The sequence below is a fragment of the Callorhinus ursinus genome, unplaced genomic scaffold (genome assembly GCF_003265705.2).
Source record: "Callorhinus ursinus isolate GAN/ISIS: 27379988/994484 unplaced genomic scaffold, GSC_fseal_2.0 scaffold61, whole genome shotgun sequence".
Classification (NCBI taxonomy): domain Eukaryota; kingdom Metazoa; phylum Chordata; class Mammalia; order Carnivora; family Otariidae; genus Callorhinus; species Callorhinus ursinus.
This window is the reverse complement of record NW_027397123.1, coordinates 4532135-4549274: the sequence shown is the minus strand read 5'-3', so window position 1 is coordinate 4549274 and position 17140 is coordinate 4532135. Positions and strand designations below refer to the sequence as shown.

At 40.7% G+C, this 17140-nt stretch overlaps 1 protein-coding gene across 1 annotated transcript in view; it reads left to right on the top strand.

Annotated features, from left to right (window-relative positions):
- Nucleotides 1-392: 392 nt before the first annotated feature.
- ZNF30 (zinc finger protein 30) overlaps nt 393-17140 on the top strand; it is a 28660-nt gene continuing 11912 nt past the window's right edge. The window contains 4 exon segments of the mRNA XM_025854359.2: nt 393-5553; nt 6868-6956; nt 8183-8333; nt 9333-9431. Coding sequence (XP_025710144.1) covers nt 6948-6956; nt 8183-8333; nt 9333-9431 — 259 coding nt within the window. The 5' untranslated portion in view covers nt 393-5553; nt 6868-6947.

Here is a 17140-nt window from a genome sequence, read left to right as displayed (position 1 = left end):
CTGAAAAAGTAAAAAGTAAAAATATCCTAATGTATGATGAGACAGGAAGAAACATTTCTTTTAAATATATATATGTTTAATTAGTCCTACTGTATTTATTCTTTTTAAAGGTCTAACGTTTATGTACCTTAAGAATACACAATAATATAGGGTACAAAATTTAAATATTTAGTAAGAAACTGCTGTGTCAGAGGATGGAAACATTTCTCACACCTGCTTGTTTTATTATTATTAACTGCCACTATTAGTTCTATTGATGTTCTATTTAATAGCATTTCTGTAATAAAAAAGTAAACAATCCAGAAAGAAATAATTGTAAACACCTATTTTTCATATTTTTATGTTAAAATAATAACACAATTTAGAATATATTATTATGGTTTTGGGAGGTCTGGTACGGCAGTGTCCCGGGCTGCCTCTCTACTTTGTGCGTCGAGCGTCGGGCAATCGTGAACTCCTGAATCCTCAACTCTGCTTTCCCTGGGCGGGTCCGGTACTTACTCGCCTCCCTTGCGCCCCGACGACCAGCCCATTAAACTCGCCCAGCCCTAAAGTTGGCGGAGATGGGTTGGCCTGTCAGCTCGGCGAGAGCCTGCGCCTGCGTAAGCCCAACACCAACGGGAACTCCCAGAAGTCTCCCGGGCGCGGGGTGGGCGGTCTTTATGGGCGGTGGGCCGCACACTTGCTACGGGTTTTACCGCCCGAGACTACATTTCCCACAGGCTACTGCGATCAGGCCGAAGCAGCCTGGGACTACATTTCCCAAAGACCACCGGGGCCACCTGGCCCTTTGCCTTTCCCTCCCACGGTTTGGTGATTGTTGGCGTGGCTGCGGGCTTGGAAGTCTGTGAGGAAACAGTCGACACCCAGCCTCAAGGGGACGGCACTGCAGACTCCGACCCGCCCAGAGGGCTGCGTGGAATTCTGTGAAGGAACACACTGAGTGCAGGGCGTGCGGGGAGGGGGCTGGCCGGCGCTGCCCGCGTCCCCAGCTCGTGTGTGTGCGGGAGTAGCGGGGTGCCGGACGGTGATTGTGTGGTTCGGGCGTGGGCTGTGCGCCCGCGGAGGCTGGGCGGCAGCGGTGCCACCGTGAGCCGTGTCCTAGGTTCCTGCCGCCTCCTGCCCCTTTCCCCTCACAGCCAAGTGGTCTGCCCTAGACGGACGGTCCCCGGACGGAGGTCGGTCATGGAGCCTTTGAATGAAAGCTTCCCAGCGGGAAGGCGGGGAACTGATCTGGAGACGGGAGTTTTAGAGCCTTCAGTTTCTCCAAGGAAAGCTCCCGAGAAGACTGGATGGGAAATTACCCCCTTTTTGTTCACTAACTTGTTTTAAGAGCACATTTGTTTTCCTTTGCCCGAAGTACTCTACGTAATTGTGACCTACTCTGTGTCTTCTTTCCAGTGAATGATGGGGTCCTTAGAGATGGATTCCCCCTCCCTGTGTCCCCCTTACCCTCCCCTTTTACCCAATATTCTCATTAGCATTTTAGTTGTTGTTTCTCACTAGTGATTACAAATCATTTAAATCTTATTCTGTGATCCCTTTTCTAAGCATCGTGATAGTAGGTTGTAGGAATACAATTCCTGAAGTTTGCTTTCAGGGCTTTATTTTAGACTTCGATAGAGTAAAAAGATGAGTATTAGTATTTGGTTGGCATCCTAGATACCACTACACTAGACAACTCACCTTCTCCCAAGGCTTCATTGTCAAGTTCAGCAAGGTAGGCATTGGTTTAATAATTTCAGTAGCATGCAGCAGTCGTCTTCCATGAGAAGCTTTTAGAAGTGGGAATGTGATTGTAGGTTTGAGTGTATTGGTAGGTCTGTGTCCTTAGTCATTTGTTTTATTTTTTTAATTTTAATTTTTTAAAAAGTATTTATTTATTTGAGAGAGAGAGAGAGCGAGCACGCACACAGAGGGAGAGGGAGAAGCAGACTCAAGCCTGATGCAGGGCTTGGTCTCAGGACCCTGGGATCATGACCGGGCAGAGGCAGACACTTAACTGACTGAACCACCCAGGGGCCCCTAATTTTACTTTTTAAATTTTGTTTTATTTGTTAGGCCTTGATTTGACAGCCAGAATTTGTTTACACGTCATTGGACAGTGAGAGGCAGTGTGGTATGCTGTTGAAGAGTATGAGTTCTGAGTCTGAAATATCTGGCTTTGAATCTTGGCTTTGCCACTACTAGATATTTACCATCTACACACTCTGCACACTCTGTTTTCTAAATCTTTAAAATGGGTATAACAATAGTTCCTGCTTCATAGGGCTATAATAAGGATAAGATGTATTAATACGTATAAAGTTCCTTAAAACAATGTCTGGAACATAACACTCAGGAAGTATTAACTCTTCATCATTGGTGATTCTGGGTCATTCCTTTCAGAATTCAGCAGCAATAGAATAAGCTTAACTTGTTAAAAACAAATTTTTTTAAACAAATTCTTTTTTTTAAAACAAATTTTTTTTTTAAGATTTTATTTATTTATTTGACTGAGAGAGACACAGCGAGAGAGGGAACACAAGCAGGGGGAGTGGGAGAGCACTTCCCGCTGAGCAGGAAGCCCTACGTAGGGCTCACTCCCAGGGCCCAGGGATCATGACCCGAGCTGAAGGCAGACGCCCAACCGACTGAGCCACCCAAGAGCCCTTTAAACAAATTCTTAAACTGAAGACTGACTAGGGCTTCCAGGTGACCACAAACCACTTATAATTGCATACAGAGTTGTAGTTTATATATGTGTATTTTTCTGGAGAGAAACATAGTGATTTATTCAATTAACAAAGGTGGTATATGCAATAAAAATATTTAAAACCGTTGGTGGGCAAGCAAAGATTTTAATAGCTGGGAATGATCTTGTACAAAATTAGAGTTCAATATTGTGTAAATAGTTAAGTACCTCAGTCCATATTTATGTGATGGAATATTATGCAACTAACAAAAATATGTTTATAAAGGATCAGTCACAAGAAGAAAAATGTGAAGAGTTTTAAACTACGTGCACAGTTATGGACAGTAGTATTCAAAGAAATCTTAAATTATATATGAATCTCATTTACTATCATATGGTTTTGTGAGATACATTTCAAGGACGGTATATATTTTAAATAGTGGAGAAGAGGGATTTGGCCACACTTATGGATCATTCCTTTTGTACCCAAGACTGTTCTCTCTACTTTGCGTTCATACTCTCATTCCGTCTGCAGTGGCCACTTAACCTGAATTACGTTTTTCAGAGAAGAATAAATATAATTATGTTGATGAGATACAACTAAAAGATGTCCAAGTACTGCTTTTCCCTGATGATCCTATTTGATCTTGGTTTTATTAAAGTCTAGAATGTATCCACTGTGAATAACTGTTTAATTATAACTGTAAAATTATTGTAAAAGTCTTCATATTAAATTCTGAAGGTAGAATTAGTGCAGACTTGTCCTCCCCCCCAAAAAAATCAGTAATCCAAAGAATTTATGAAAAAAGTTAACATTTAAAAAAAAAAGTTCCCCATAATTCTACCTATTAGACTGTGAAATAATAAAAAATGTATTTATATTGGTTTCTACCCCTGGTGCCTGCTAATATTTGGTCTTTGACCAGGGTTCCTGACACAGAGCTCCTAAAATCCTTGTGATTTCCTGAGTAGTAGGAGTGTCTGACACAGAGCTCCTAAATCTCTTAGAATTTCCTGGGTAATAGGAGTATCTTTTGTTCTAAAGAAGTGACTCTTGGGTTCTTGAATGGGGCCTGGTCACTAGAAAGACCAAGCCATGTTTAGAAGCTCAAACCCTCAGGGGCTCCTGGGTGGCTCAGTTGGTTAAGCGACTGCCTTCGGCTCAGTTCATGAGCCCAGCGTCCTGGGATCCAGCCCTGCATGAGGATCCCAGCTCCGCAGGAAGCGTGCTTCTCCCTCTCAGTCTGCTGCTCCCACTGCTTGTGCTTTCCTGCTCTCTGTCTCTGTCAAATAAATAAGTAAAAAAAATTTTTTTTAAGAAAAAAACTTGAACCTTCAGCTCTAGCTCCCATTCTCAGGGCAGGGATAGGGGGAAGGGACTGGAAAATGAGTTAATAATCGATCATGCCTATATGATGAAACCTCTGTAAAAATCCCTAAAGTACAGGATGTGGAGAACTTCTGGGTTGGTTAGCACATCCATGTGCTGGGAGCATGGTACACCCCATGTCCTCAGAGACAGAAGCTCCTACACTTGGAACCTTCCAGGCCTCACCTTATGTATCTCTTCATCTAGCTATTCATCTGTATACTTTATCATATCCCTTAATGTATAATAAACCAATAAACTTAGTGTTTTCCCTGAGTTCTCTGAGCAGTTCTAGCAAAATTTTGAACCTGAGGAGGGGGGTGTGGGAACCCCAATTTATAGCCAGTTAGTCAGAATTACGGGTGACAACCTGGGACTTGTGATTGGTTTCTGAAGTGGGGGCAGTCTTGGACTGAGCCCTTAACTTGTGGGATTTGATGCTAACTCCAGGTAGATAGTGTCAGAGCTCAGAGCTGAATTGAATTGTAGGGCATCCAGCTGGTGTCAGAGAATTGTTGATGTGTTCAAAAAAAATACATAGTTGGTGTCAGAAGCACTGTGAGTGTGAGAGTAGAGGAAACCAATGCATGTGTCGTAAACACAGACATAATATTAATATTTTGGTGTGCATTCTTCCCCCTCCCCGGTTTTTTGTTAGCAGATATGTAGGGTTTTATTGTATCTGCAGAATAGAATCACCCTAATTGATTATGCAAAGTAGCAAAGACTCTTCAACTCTTAGACTAAAACAGGGAAACTATAGGACTCAATGTTCTTTGCGTGCTGCAGGAAGAAGAGGGAAGCACCAGTGATCCTCTTATTTGAAAAACCTTATTGGTATTTACACATTTTGGGATTATAGCAATGTCATATAAAAATTATACATGCAGGTGAAAGGATTTCCGAGGATCTGTTGTACAAATTACTCTTCCAGTGACAAATTTATATAAGAAAAAAGTAAGATGATAGCAGTTATGAATATGTACACCAGTCTCCACGTTGCACAGGAAGAACAGGATTCAACCTTTGTTAGTTATTTCAGTTTTGCATCTTATAAAAGAATGGTGCCTCTCTGTAATTTCTATAGAGAAAGAGGAAATTTAAACATCAGAGAAATCTTTCCTGCTATTTTTTAAAAGAAAAGTTGCATTCTTAAGGTCAGGCTCTAAGTGTTTTCATTAAAATTATAAGAAAACATGCCAGAGAGAAGTAAAAAATGGAAACAAATTATGTCCTTTATAAAAATGAAATGAGGGGCATGTCATGTTCTTCAATAACAATAATAGCTAACTCATGTTAAGCCAATTTTCTAGTAAGTGTTTTAAATGGATTTTCTTACTTATTCTTCAAGATAACCATATGTAGTAGTTGATATTCTTATCCCCATTTTAATGATGAGAAAACCGAGCTACTAAGATGTTAGTAAATGCCTGATCAGTGTCTTCTCTGTTTTCTCTCTCCCATGTCTTGACGTTATCCTGAGGCCACAAAAGAAGTTCTGGTTTGGGTGGTAAGGCTTCTTTTTCATTTAGAATGTAGGAATGATTTTAAAATAGGCAGAAGCCCTGAATAAACACTTTTCCAAAGAAGACATACAGATAGCCGACAGACACATAAAAAGATGCTCAATATCACTCATCATCAGGGAAATGTAAATCAAAACCACAATGAGGCACCACCTCACACTGTTAGAATGGCTATTATAAAAAAGAGAAGAAATAACAAGTGTTGATGAGGATGTGGGGAAAAGGGAACCCTCGTGCACTGTTGGTGGGAATGCAAACTGGTGCAGCCACTGTGGAAAATGGTATGGAGGGTCCTCAAAAAGGTAAAAATAGAACTACCCTACAAAACCCAGCAATTCCACTTTGGGTATTTACCCAAAGAAAACAAAAACATGAAATCAAAAAGATATCAGCACCCCTATGTTCATTGCAGCATTATTTACAATAGCTAAGATATGGAAGCATCCATCAGTAGATGAATGGATAAAGAAGATGTAGTACATGTACACATACAATGGAATATTACTCATCCATAAAAAAGAATAAAATTTTGCCATCCGTGACAACATGGAGAGACCTAGAGGGTATTATGCTAAGTAAAATAAGTCAGAGAAAGACAAGTACCATTTGCTTTCACTTATATATGTTGAATATAAAAAACAAAACAATCGAGCAAACAAAACAAAACAGAAACAGACTCAAAAATACAGAGAACAAATGGCTGGTTGCCAGAGGGGAGGAGGGAGGGAGATGGGTGAAATAAGTGACAAGGATTAAAAGATACAAACCTCCAGTAAAATAAGTAAGTCACAGAGATATGTAGAATAGAGAATGTAGTCAATAATAATAACTTTGTATGGTGGCAGGTGATAGATTTATTGGGGTGATAATTTCATAATGTGTATAAATGTCAAGTCACTGTGTTGTGTACCTGAAACTGAAAATAATATTATATGTCAACTACAATAAAAAAAAAAATTCCAGCCCAAAAGAGAATGTAGGGATGTAGGGAGGAGGATCTGTTCAAAGCAGAACTGTGCAGGCCAACATTTGATCTAGATCAGCCTCTCCAAAATGAAGGCCTGTCCAGAAAACCTGCTGACGTGTCTAATTCTGGCTTCCGTGAAGAAGCGCTGTTGTTCTGCATTCGGGTGTGTGCATCTTGGTTCACTGGGGTTTGGATTTATCCAGAATCCCTCTGTTCTCCAAAATTTCATGTGAGGGTTGTTGTAACATCATTTGGAAGCCAAAATGCGGGGACAAGAAGGTTTATTGGCTGAAGTTACTGGGAACACTAAAGCCGCCTTTTCTTCTCTCAGCTCTGAATTTTCTAGAGTTTGAACTTCTCTGGTAGAGGAACCCCCCAGGAAGACTGATCGGTTCTTAGATTTCTAAAAGCATGGCCCATGTAAGTTGCTTCTCTGTGAAATACTGGGATTTTTAGACTACACAGATATTTTCATTAAGCACCATCTCATTACCTGCTTGATTCCTCCTGTTTGAAACAGTGCCAAACAATTGCTTCTTCCTTGTGAGGTCCCCTTTCCTAATTGGTGTTCATTAATTCATTGAGCAAATTACGGAAAAGATCATATGTGATAAGTCTTTGCTGAAGGACTGTGATGAAACAGTGAAGATGTGAAGTCTCATGAATTATTTGAGCTCCCTGTGTCAGTCAGTGGTTTGGTGAGTTTGAGATATTGGCCTCATTTGACCGTACATCAGAAGATTTAACATTTTCCACAGACCTACTAAGATGGGATTTTGTACTGATTGGTCTCAGTCTTAATGTGATGAGATCACATGCTCTGTGAGGCTTTTAGGAACACATTAGGGCCATGACTGTGACATGGAAACATTGATACCATCATTCTTGCCAGGTGATGCCTGAGAGTGACAGTAGGTCAATTTTGTGGTGGAATGGGACCTGCCAGACTTGGGTGACATTCGTTTGATTCTGAATCATAATCCACTAACTGAAAAACAGCAAAAGTGTTGAGTGAGGAATGCTGCATGACAATATGAGCTTATTATCATAAGTCGTAGATTACCTGAATTGGGGAAATCAAAGACATTTGGTCAAATCTCATATAAATCTAAAATAATGACTAATTCTGGTACATATTCACAAGAGGTACTTTTATGCCATCATGAAAAATTTTTTTATTAATATAAGGAAAAATGGAATGATATGATTTGACATCATAATCTTGAAGCTTGAGAAGTTAACAAATTTGTGTAATATCTATTTTCTAAAATAAGGATTTTATGCTTAAAAATGCCTATTTCTCTTAAAGGGAAAATAATGTAAAGATTACCATTTCTTGAGAATTTATTAGGTTAGGTACTGAGCAGGGAGTGTCTTTGTGTACGCTGTTTTATTTAACAGAGAAACTTGGATTATTTCATCAATTTCTCAACAGATCTGGAGTACTGTGGTATCCCACAACATACAGAAAATTTTGACCATAGCAACAGGGTTCTTCCAGAACATGCAGATATTCTGACTCATTTGCTTCTTATATCCTAAGCTTCTAGCCACTTGATTGCTCTGTGATTCTTCCCTTGCTACGTTGAAACTTATTGTCTCCTTTTCTTTTATCTTAAAACTTTTTTTTTTTTTAATTTCACCAGACATATGTGGGTTTGCAGTTTCAGCGATCAGTGACATTCAGGGATGTGGCCGTAGCCTTCTCTCAGCAGGAGTGGGAGAGTCTGAATCCTGCTCAGAGGCACTTGTACAGGAATGTGATGTTGGAGAACTATAGTAACTTGGTCTCACTGGGTAAGTGTACCTCTCTCAGGTAAATTAGAATCTTCTCCCCAACATCGTACATTTTAGGGCTATCTTAAGAAGTGAACGTAATTTCTTCCCTCTGTTCCCAAAGAAATGGTTTGAGCTTTGTTAGGCTGGAAAGGATGAAATGGTAGGATTAGAACTCTGGGCTGTTTATTGCATAAACATTGACAAAGGCCAGATTTCCCATTATGTTTATGCTCAAAATTGCTATAAATGCACTATTACTGTCTGACCCACCTGCAGGCAAAACAGCTAGACAGAGGGTCCTGATTTGTTCTATCTGAAGAGCCTGTGCAACTTATACAGTGGGGTGCTGGATAAACAAATCATTTAAACCTGAAGGTACCTCACTTTCTTTCTTACAAAACAATTACCCTGATTTTGTGGTTAAAATTTATAATTCACGACCTTTACATTTAAGATTAAATGAGTGTCCTATAGATACATATGTCTCAAGAAACTTTTTGGTTTTTCTCTTAGAAAAATAACGGTAATAATGTTAGTAACTCACATTGTGCTTACTGTGTACCAGTCACTATTCTAAGCTCTTTACATGTTTGTATCTGATTTGTATTAACTGATTTTTCTCCTCACAATCACCCTATGAGATAGGGATTATTGATAACCATTTCAGATGAGAATGTTGAAGACAGTGAGTTTAAGTGAGTTTCCCTTGGTCACACAGCTGGTAGGAGGCAGAAGCAGGAATTTGAACCCATGCACTCTGGTACCAGAGTCTGTGTTCTCAATTACAAGGTCATACTTTCTGTCAAGACACAGGAGAGAGAGAAAGAAAGAGAGAATAGATTTCACTTAAAATAAAACCTTTTGCCCATCTATTTGGATTCTTGAATCGCCTTGCCTTTCCCCAAAATACTTCTCAATGTCATTTTAGTCTATTCCAAGTTTAACCTAAGCTCAAAGTATTTTTTTAATTCCTGTTTTATTTCCTTTCTACTTTGTATGGCATTCTTACCTTGTAAGCCGGACATTCCATTTCTAAACCACATGTGATTACTTTATTGGAACAATGGAAAGAGCCGTGAATGATAGTGAGGAAAGATCAAAGAAGACAATACACAGGTGAGTAAGAGCCGGTCAGGTAGAGAAGCTCTCATTGCTGGAAGTAACCCATGTGGTCAGGGAGTAGGCACAGCTCTGAGCTGTTGTTTGTAACTCTCCCTTCAAAGGCCCCAGCAAGGCCTGCATAGAAAGCCTGATATTTGGGAGAAAGATGAATATCTCACCAAAATTTCCAAAGAAACTTCACCTTTACCAATTTTATCATTCCCTCACCTTCTCATATTTCCCTGGTCATCTTATTAGGCCTGTTATCTTTCCCAGTGCAATATTTCAGCTATATTTTGAATTTGACTGCTTTCAGCTCCTCTTTTGCATTTAGATTATTTGTATATTCTGAGGTGGTGATAACTGAGCAGAGATAAGAACAAGAAGGGCTTAGGTTATATGATTATATAGAACGTTCCAGGCAGAGTGAATAACAAATTTGCATTCCTTGAGGTGGGAATGAGCTTTGTGTGATTCAGGAGCAATGAGCAGAGTGGAACAGAATTAATGAGGGGAGAGTAACAATAAAAAAGGGAGAATATCAGAAGGGACCAAGTCCTGTGTATTTTTTTGTTAATTATCAGGAACCTGGCTTATTTTCTGAAAGTGACTAGAAGCAATGATCTAATTTACATTTTTCTGATTTTAAAATTTTAAAAAATTTTTAAAAATGAGATAAAGACTAGAAAGCCATATTAAAATATATAGCTTAATGAGTTATTATAAAACAGATATCCTTAAAACATCACCCTGAGCAGAAGTAAAACATTTTTTAAAGATTTTATTTATTTATTTATTTGAGAGAGAGAATGAGAGAGAGAGAGAGAGCACATGAGAAGGGGAAGGGCAGAGGGAGAAGCAGACTCCCTGCTGAGCAGGGAGCCTGATGCAGGACTCGATCCTGGGACTCCAGGATCATGACCTGAGCTGAAGGTAGTCACTTAACCAACTGAGCCACCCAGGCGCCCCAGAAGTAAAACATTTAAAAAATAATAATTTCAGGGGCACCTGGCTGGCTCAGTCGGAGAGTAAGCGACTCTTGATCTTGGGGTTGAGTTCAAGCCCCGTGTTGGATGTAGAGATTACTTAAAAATAAAATCTTAAAAAAATAAACAATGATAATAAACTAATTAAATAAAAAATAATTTCAGGCTTACAGAGAAATTGCAGAATTATACAAAGAATTTTCCTGTTCTCTTCACCCAGATTCTCCAAATGAGGAGATAAAACTTCTCCAACTACCACTCAAGCCCTTTACCTGCCTCTACCTAATCACAACCCTTTTTTCTTTCTCCCTGATAGATCACTTCCAACCACATCCAACCTTACCAAACACCCCAAACCTCACTATCGGTTTCATTACCTCTCCTCCAATTAGCCTGCTAACCTTTTAGATGAGTATCTACTGGTTATTTTGAGGTTCTCAGGTCTGCAGATACCCTCCATCGCTCTCCCCCGCTTTTTCCTGCACAGATTGCATAGAGGATGGACTGAATGGGGACAAGGGTAAGAATAGGAAAAGCTGCCGGGAGGCCAATTCTGTAGTGCGAACTGGGGGTGATGGTGGTTTGGATTAGAATGTTAGTGGTGGAAAGTGGTGAGAAGGTATGGCACTCATAATGGATTTTTTTTCTATAAATTTTTTATTGTTATGTTAATCACCATACATTACATCATTAGTTTTTGATGTAGTGTTCCGTGATTCATTGTTTGTGCATAATACCCAGTGCTCCACGTAGAACATGCCCTCTTTAATACCCATCACCAGGCTAACCCATCCCCCACCCCCCTCCCCTCTAGAACCCTCAGTTTGTTTTTCAGAGTCCATCATCTCTCATGGTTTGTCTCCCCCTCCGATTTCCCCCCCTTCATTCTTCCCCTCCTGCTATCTTCTTTTTTTTTTCTTAACATATATTTCATTATTTGTTTCAGAGGTACAGATCTGTGATTCAACAGTCTTGCACAATTCACAGCACTCACCATAGCACATACCCTCCCCACTGTCTATCACCCAGCCACCCCATCCCTCCCACCCCACCCCCACTCCAACAACCCTCAGTTTGTTTCCTGAGATGAAAAATTCCTCATATCAGTGAGGTCATATGATACATGTCTTTCTCTGATTGACTTATTTCGCTCAGCATAACACCCTCCAGTTCCATCCACGTCGTTGCAAATGGCAAGATCTCATTCCTTTTGATGGCTGCATAATATTCCATTGTATATATACACCACATCTTCTTTATCCATTCATCTGTCGATGGACATCTTGGCTTTTTCTTTTGGTGTCCATTAGCATGGTAAATGGTTTTCCACCCCCTCACTTTCAATCTGGGGGTGTCTTTGGGTCTAAAATGAGTCTCTTGCAGACATCATATTGATGGATCTTGTTGTTTTTTTTTTAATGGAATCATAGGTCTTTTTTTTTTTTAAGATTTTATTTATTTACTTGACAGAGAGAGACACAGCGAGAGAGGGAACACAAGTAGGGGGAGTGGGAGAGGGAGAAACAGGCTTCCTGCCGAGCAGGGAGCCCGATGCGGGGCTCAATCCCAGGACCCTGGGATCACAACCTGAGCCAAAGGCAGACGCTTAACGACTAAGCCACCCAGGCGCCCCTGGGTCTTGTTTTTTAATCCAATCTGATAGCCTGTGTCTTTTGATTGGGGCATTCAGCCCATTTACATTCAGGGTAACTATTGAAAGGTATGAATTTAGTGCCATTGTATTGCCTATGAGGTGACTGTTACTGTATATTGTCTGTGTTCCTTTCTGATCTATGCTGCTTTTAGTCTCTCTCTTTGCTTAGAGGACCCCTTTCAATATTTCTTGTAGGGCTGGTTTTGTGTTTGCAAATTCCTTTAGTTTTTGTTTGTCCTGGAAGCTTTTTCTCTCTCCTATTTTCACTGACAGCCTAGCTGGATATAGTATTCTTGGCTGTATCTTTTTCTCGTTTAGTGCTCTGAATATATCATGCCAGTCCTTTCTGGCCTGCCAGGTCTCTGTGGATAGGTCTGTTGCCAGTCTAATGTTTCTACCATTGTAGGTTACATATCTCTTCTCCCAAGCTGCTTTCAGGATTTTCTCTTTGTCTCTGAGACTCGTAAGTTTTACTATTAGATGTTGGGGTGTTGACCTATTTTTATTGATTTTGAGAGGGGTTCTCTATGCCTCCTGGATTTTGATGCCTGTTTCCTTCCCCACATTAGGGAAGTTCTCTGTTATAATTTGCTCCAATATACCTTCTGCCCCTCTCTCTTTCTTCTTCTTCTGGGATCCCAATTATTCTAATGTTGTTTTGTCTTTTTTTTTTAAAGATTTTATTTATTTATTTGAGAGAGAGAATGAGATAGAGAGAGAGAGCATGAGAGGGGGGAGGGTCAGAGGGAGAAGCAAACTCCCCGCTGAGCGGGGAGCCCAATGCATGACTCGATCCTGGGACTCCAGGATCATGACCTGAGCCGAAGGCAGTTGCTTAACCAACTGAGCCACCCAGGTGCCCTAATGTTTCGTCTTAATGGTATCACTTATCTCTCGAATTCTGCCCTCGTGATCCGGTAGTATTTATCTCTCTTTTTCTCAGCAGCTTTATTTTCCATCATTTGGTCTTCTATATCGCTGATTCTCTCTTCTGCCTCATTTATCCTAGCAGTTAGTGCCCCCATTTTTGATTGCACCTCATTAATAGCCTTTTTGATTTCGACTTGGTTAGATTTTAGTTCTTTTATTTCTCCAGAAAGAGTTTCTCTAATAACTTCAATGCTTTTTTCAAGCCCAGCTAGTATTTTTAAAATCATGATTCTGAACTCTAGGTCCAACATCGTACTAATGTCTGTATTGAGTAGGTCTCTGGCAGATGGTACTACTTCTTGTTCTTTTTGTTGAGGTGATTTTTTCCGTCTTGTCATTTTGTCCAGAGGAGAATAGATGAATGAGAGAACAAAATGCTAACAGGGTAACAACGTCCCCAGAAAATATACTCTAAACAAATCAGAAAAGACCTGAAACTGGGGGAAAAGAAAGGGAAAGAAAGAAAAAAGAAAGAGAAAAAAAAAAAAGAAAAAGATAAAAACAAACAAAAACAGAACAAAACAAAAAAAAACAGAATATGATCAAATATGATCAGGCTGGTGCATAGATCAGTGCCACACACTAGATTTTGGGTGTATTTTGGTCTGTTAGAAGAAAGTGCCTCCCAAAATTTTAAGGAAAGAAAGACTTATATATGTACAAAATAAGGGTTGATACAATGAAGGGATGGAATATGACTGTAAAGATGAAAATTATAAAAAATTTTATAAAAGGAATTGATAAGTTGTTTGAAAAAAGAAAGAAGAGGATTTTAAAAAAAAAGAAAGAAAAAAAAGGGAGAGAATGTGATCAGGCAGGAGACTAGAACAAAGCCATACACTAGAGATTTAGGGTATATTTTGATCTGTTAGAAGAAACTGTATCTCAAAATTTTAAAGAGAGAGCAACTTATATATATATATATGCCAAAAATAAGGGTAACTACTATGAAGGGATAGATTATGACTCTAAAAATGAAAAATAAAAATGTTTTTTTATTTTTTTATTTTTTTTTTAAGATTTATTTATTTATTTGAGAGAGAGAGAATGAGAGAGAGAGAGTACATGAGAGGGGGGAGGGTCAGAGGGAGAAGCAGGCTCCCTTACTGAGCAGGGAGCCCGATGTGGGACTCAATCCTGGGACTCCGGGATCATGACCTGAGCTGAAGGCAGTCGCTTAACCAACTGAGCCACCCAGGTGCCCTAAAAATGTTTTTTTAAAAAAGGGATTGATAAGATGTTGGTTGAAAAAGGGAAAAAGAAAAATTCAAAAAATAAAAAGTTAAAAAAAGATTAACGTTGAAAGACTAAAGAATCATGGTAAAAAAGTCATGAATTCTATGTGCAGTATTCCCCTAGCGCTGGAGTTCTGCGGTTCTTATTGATAGGTAAACTTGGTCTTGGCTTGCTGGCTGTTCTTGATGATCTTCTGGGGGAGGGGCCTGTTGCCATGGTTCCCAAATGTCTTTGCCGGAGGCGGAATTGCCCCGCCCTTGTGGGTCCAGGCTAAGTAATCTGCTCGGGTTTGCTTTTGGGAGTTTTTGTTCCCTGCAAGTTTTCAGTACAGCTTTGGAGGACCAGAGTGAAAATGGCAGCCTCCCAATCTCCGACCCGGAGGACCCGAGAACTTGGGGCCCCGCTCCTCAGTGCGCCCCCAGAGAAAAGCAGTCAATCATTCCTGTCTCCCCGGTCTCCGGCCGCACTCCGTGCTCACGTGGCCTGTGACCGAGCGTTTCTATCTCTGGCGCCTGACTAGGTGTGGAGTCTCCAAACCCAGCAGATCCCTGTGGTGCGCTCCCGCGCTGCTCCTCCCGGGGGAGGAAGGGGATCTGCTGCTTGTTGGGTCCCTGCTGGAGGAGCAGTGTCCCGACTGTGTCACCGATCACATTTTATGGCAGCCCCGAACTGAGAGCCCGCACCTCAGCTCCATCTCTGCAGCTGGCTTCCCCGCTCCGATCCCTGGGAGCTTTGTGGCACTCAGGCACCCCAGTCTTTCTGTGACCCCGAGGGTCCTGAGACCACACTGTCCTGCGAGGGTTCCATCCCCCGCTTAGCCACTGGAGCGACGTCCCTCAGCAGAGCCGACTTCCAAAAGTTCTGATTTTGTGCTCCGCGGCTCTATCACTTGCCAGAAGCGGCCCATGGAGGCCCCCTCCCCCGCGTCTATCCTCCCGAATATCGCCTCGGATTCACTTCTCCACACATCCTACCTTCCAGAAAGTGGTCGCTTTTCTGTTCAGAGAGTTGTTGCTATTCTTTTCTTCGATCTCCTGTTGAGTTCGTAGGTGTTCAGAATGGTTTGATCCCTATCCATCTGAATTCCTGAGACCAGACGAAACCCAGGTCTCCTACTCCTCCGCCATCTTGCTCTGCCCCCCCTCATAATGGATTTTGAACATAGAACTAACAACATGCTGGTGAATTATAAATGGGGGTGGCGGCGAAGGACATGAAGAAGGATGAGCAGGTTTTGAATTGAGCCGGTGAATGGTGACACAACTGCCTGAGATGGGAAAGAGAGAAAAGGCAGGATGGAGAGCAAATCTAAACACATGTACTTTGAATAAGTGAAGCTTGAGATGGCTATTAATCATCCAATTAGAAATGCTGACGAGGCTGTTGAATATGCAAGCCTGAGCTCAGGGAGAGTGTAGGCTCATACTTAGCAGTTGGGTTTTATTGGCATATGGCTGGTATTTAAAGCCAGGGGAGTGCATGAGGTCTTCCCAAAGAGCCAGTGCAGATAGAGGAGTCTCATAGTTCTGTCTTTTGGGGGGGGCTGCACAAGAGACTGTTGAGAAGAAGCACATTTTAAGGTAGAATTAAAACAGGAAAGTGGTACCACCAAAGATGAAGAATATGATTCAGGGCGGATGAACGATCACTGAAACGGGAATTAAAACAAGAAATGAGCAATGGCCTCAATATTTGACCTTCCTGGAAGGGAAAATCCTCAGTGGCATCAAGGAATGAAAGCCTGACAGGAGTGGTTTAAGCAGAATGGGAGTGAGTACCACAGTTCTGTAGAGGCATTGCCTATGAAGAGATGGGGTTGGTTGGGACATGGGGTTACACCTGCATGATTGATGTTGGGAACGCTTCCACAGAGTGGTAAAAATGGATGAGTTAAGAGGAAATTATTGTAGAAGCAATGGCCTTGAGCTGGACGGGGAAGATGGTGGAATTTTGTGAGTAAGCGAAAACGGTGACAGTGGATGTGGATGTTGATAACTTAATTGATATAGAAGAGGAACAAATATATATCTTTTATCTTGTGTTTTCTCAGAGCTATAGGAAGAAAAATGATTAACTGAAAATTAGTGAGGGGAGGTATGAAACCTTTGTTGAGCTTTACTCATGCTCTACCGACTTTCTCCCTTTTTTATCATTGTCTCTGATGCATACGGGGGGTGGTGATAATAGCAGTTACTTTATTGATTCTCTACTCTATGCCTGACACTCTTCTCAGCATTTTACACGTTATTGCCTTATTGATTCTCATGGCAATATTGTGAGACATTTTTCAGATTGCTATCAGTATTTTATTATTTGAGGGAACTAAGACTTGGGATGATTAAGAAATTTCCCTAATTATAGAGCTAGTTCTTGGAACTAGAATTTAGACAGAGTTGGCTTATCTTTAATAATCACTGTGCCATTCTGCATTTGTATCTTCTTCTTTTAGCTGAAATGTATTGATTTAAACAAATATGTACAGGGTTCTTAATTGATGGATTTTATGTAACTCTTTATTTTGAAATAATTCCTAACCAGAAAATTTGTGAGAATAACACAGAACATACATGTAACCTTTAGCTGGAGACTGTTAATATTTTATATATTTGCTTTTTATCATTCTCATTCTGTCCCTTTCCCTTGAAATGACTTCACCTTTACCCTAAATGTTTCAGTGTATATTTCTTTTTTTCTTTATTTTCTTTTCTTTATATTCTTTTATTTAGAGAGAGAGAGAGTGCACATGAGCAGGGGGAGGGACAGAGGGAGAAGGAGAGAGAGAATCCCAAGCAGACTCCCTGCTGAGTGCAGAGCCCAACTCTGGCCTCAATCTCACAACCCTGAGATCATGACCTGAGCCAAAAACAAGAGCCAGACGCTTAACCAACTGAGCCACGCAGGTGCCTCCTCAGTGGTAT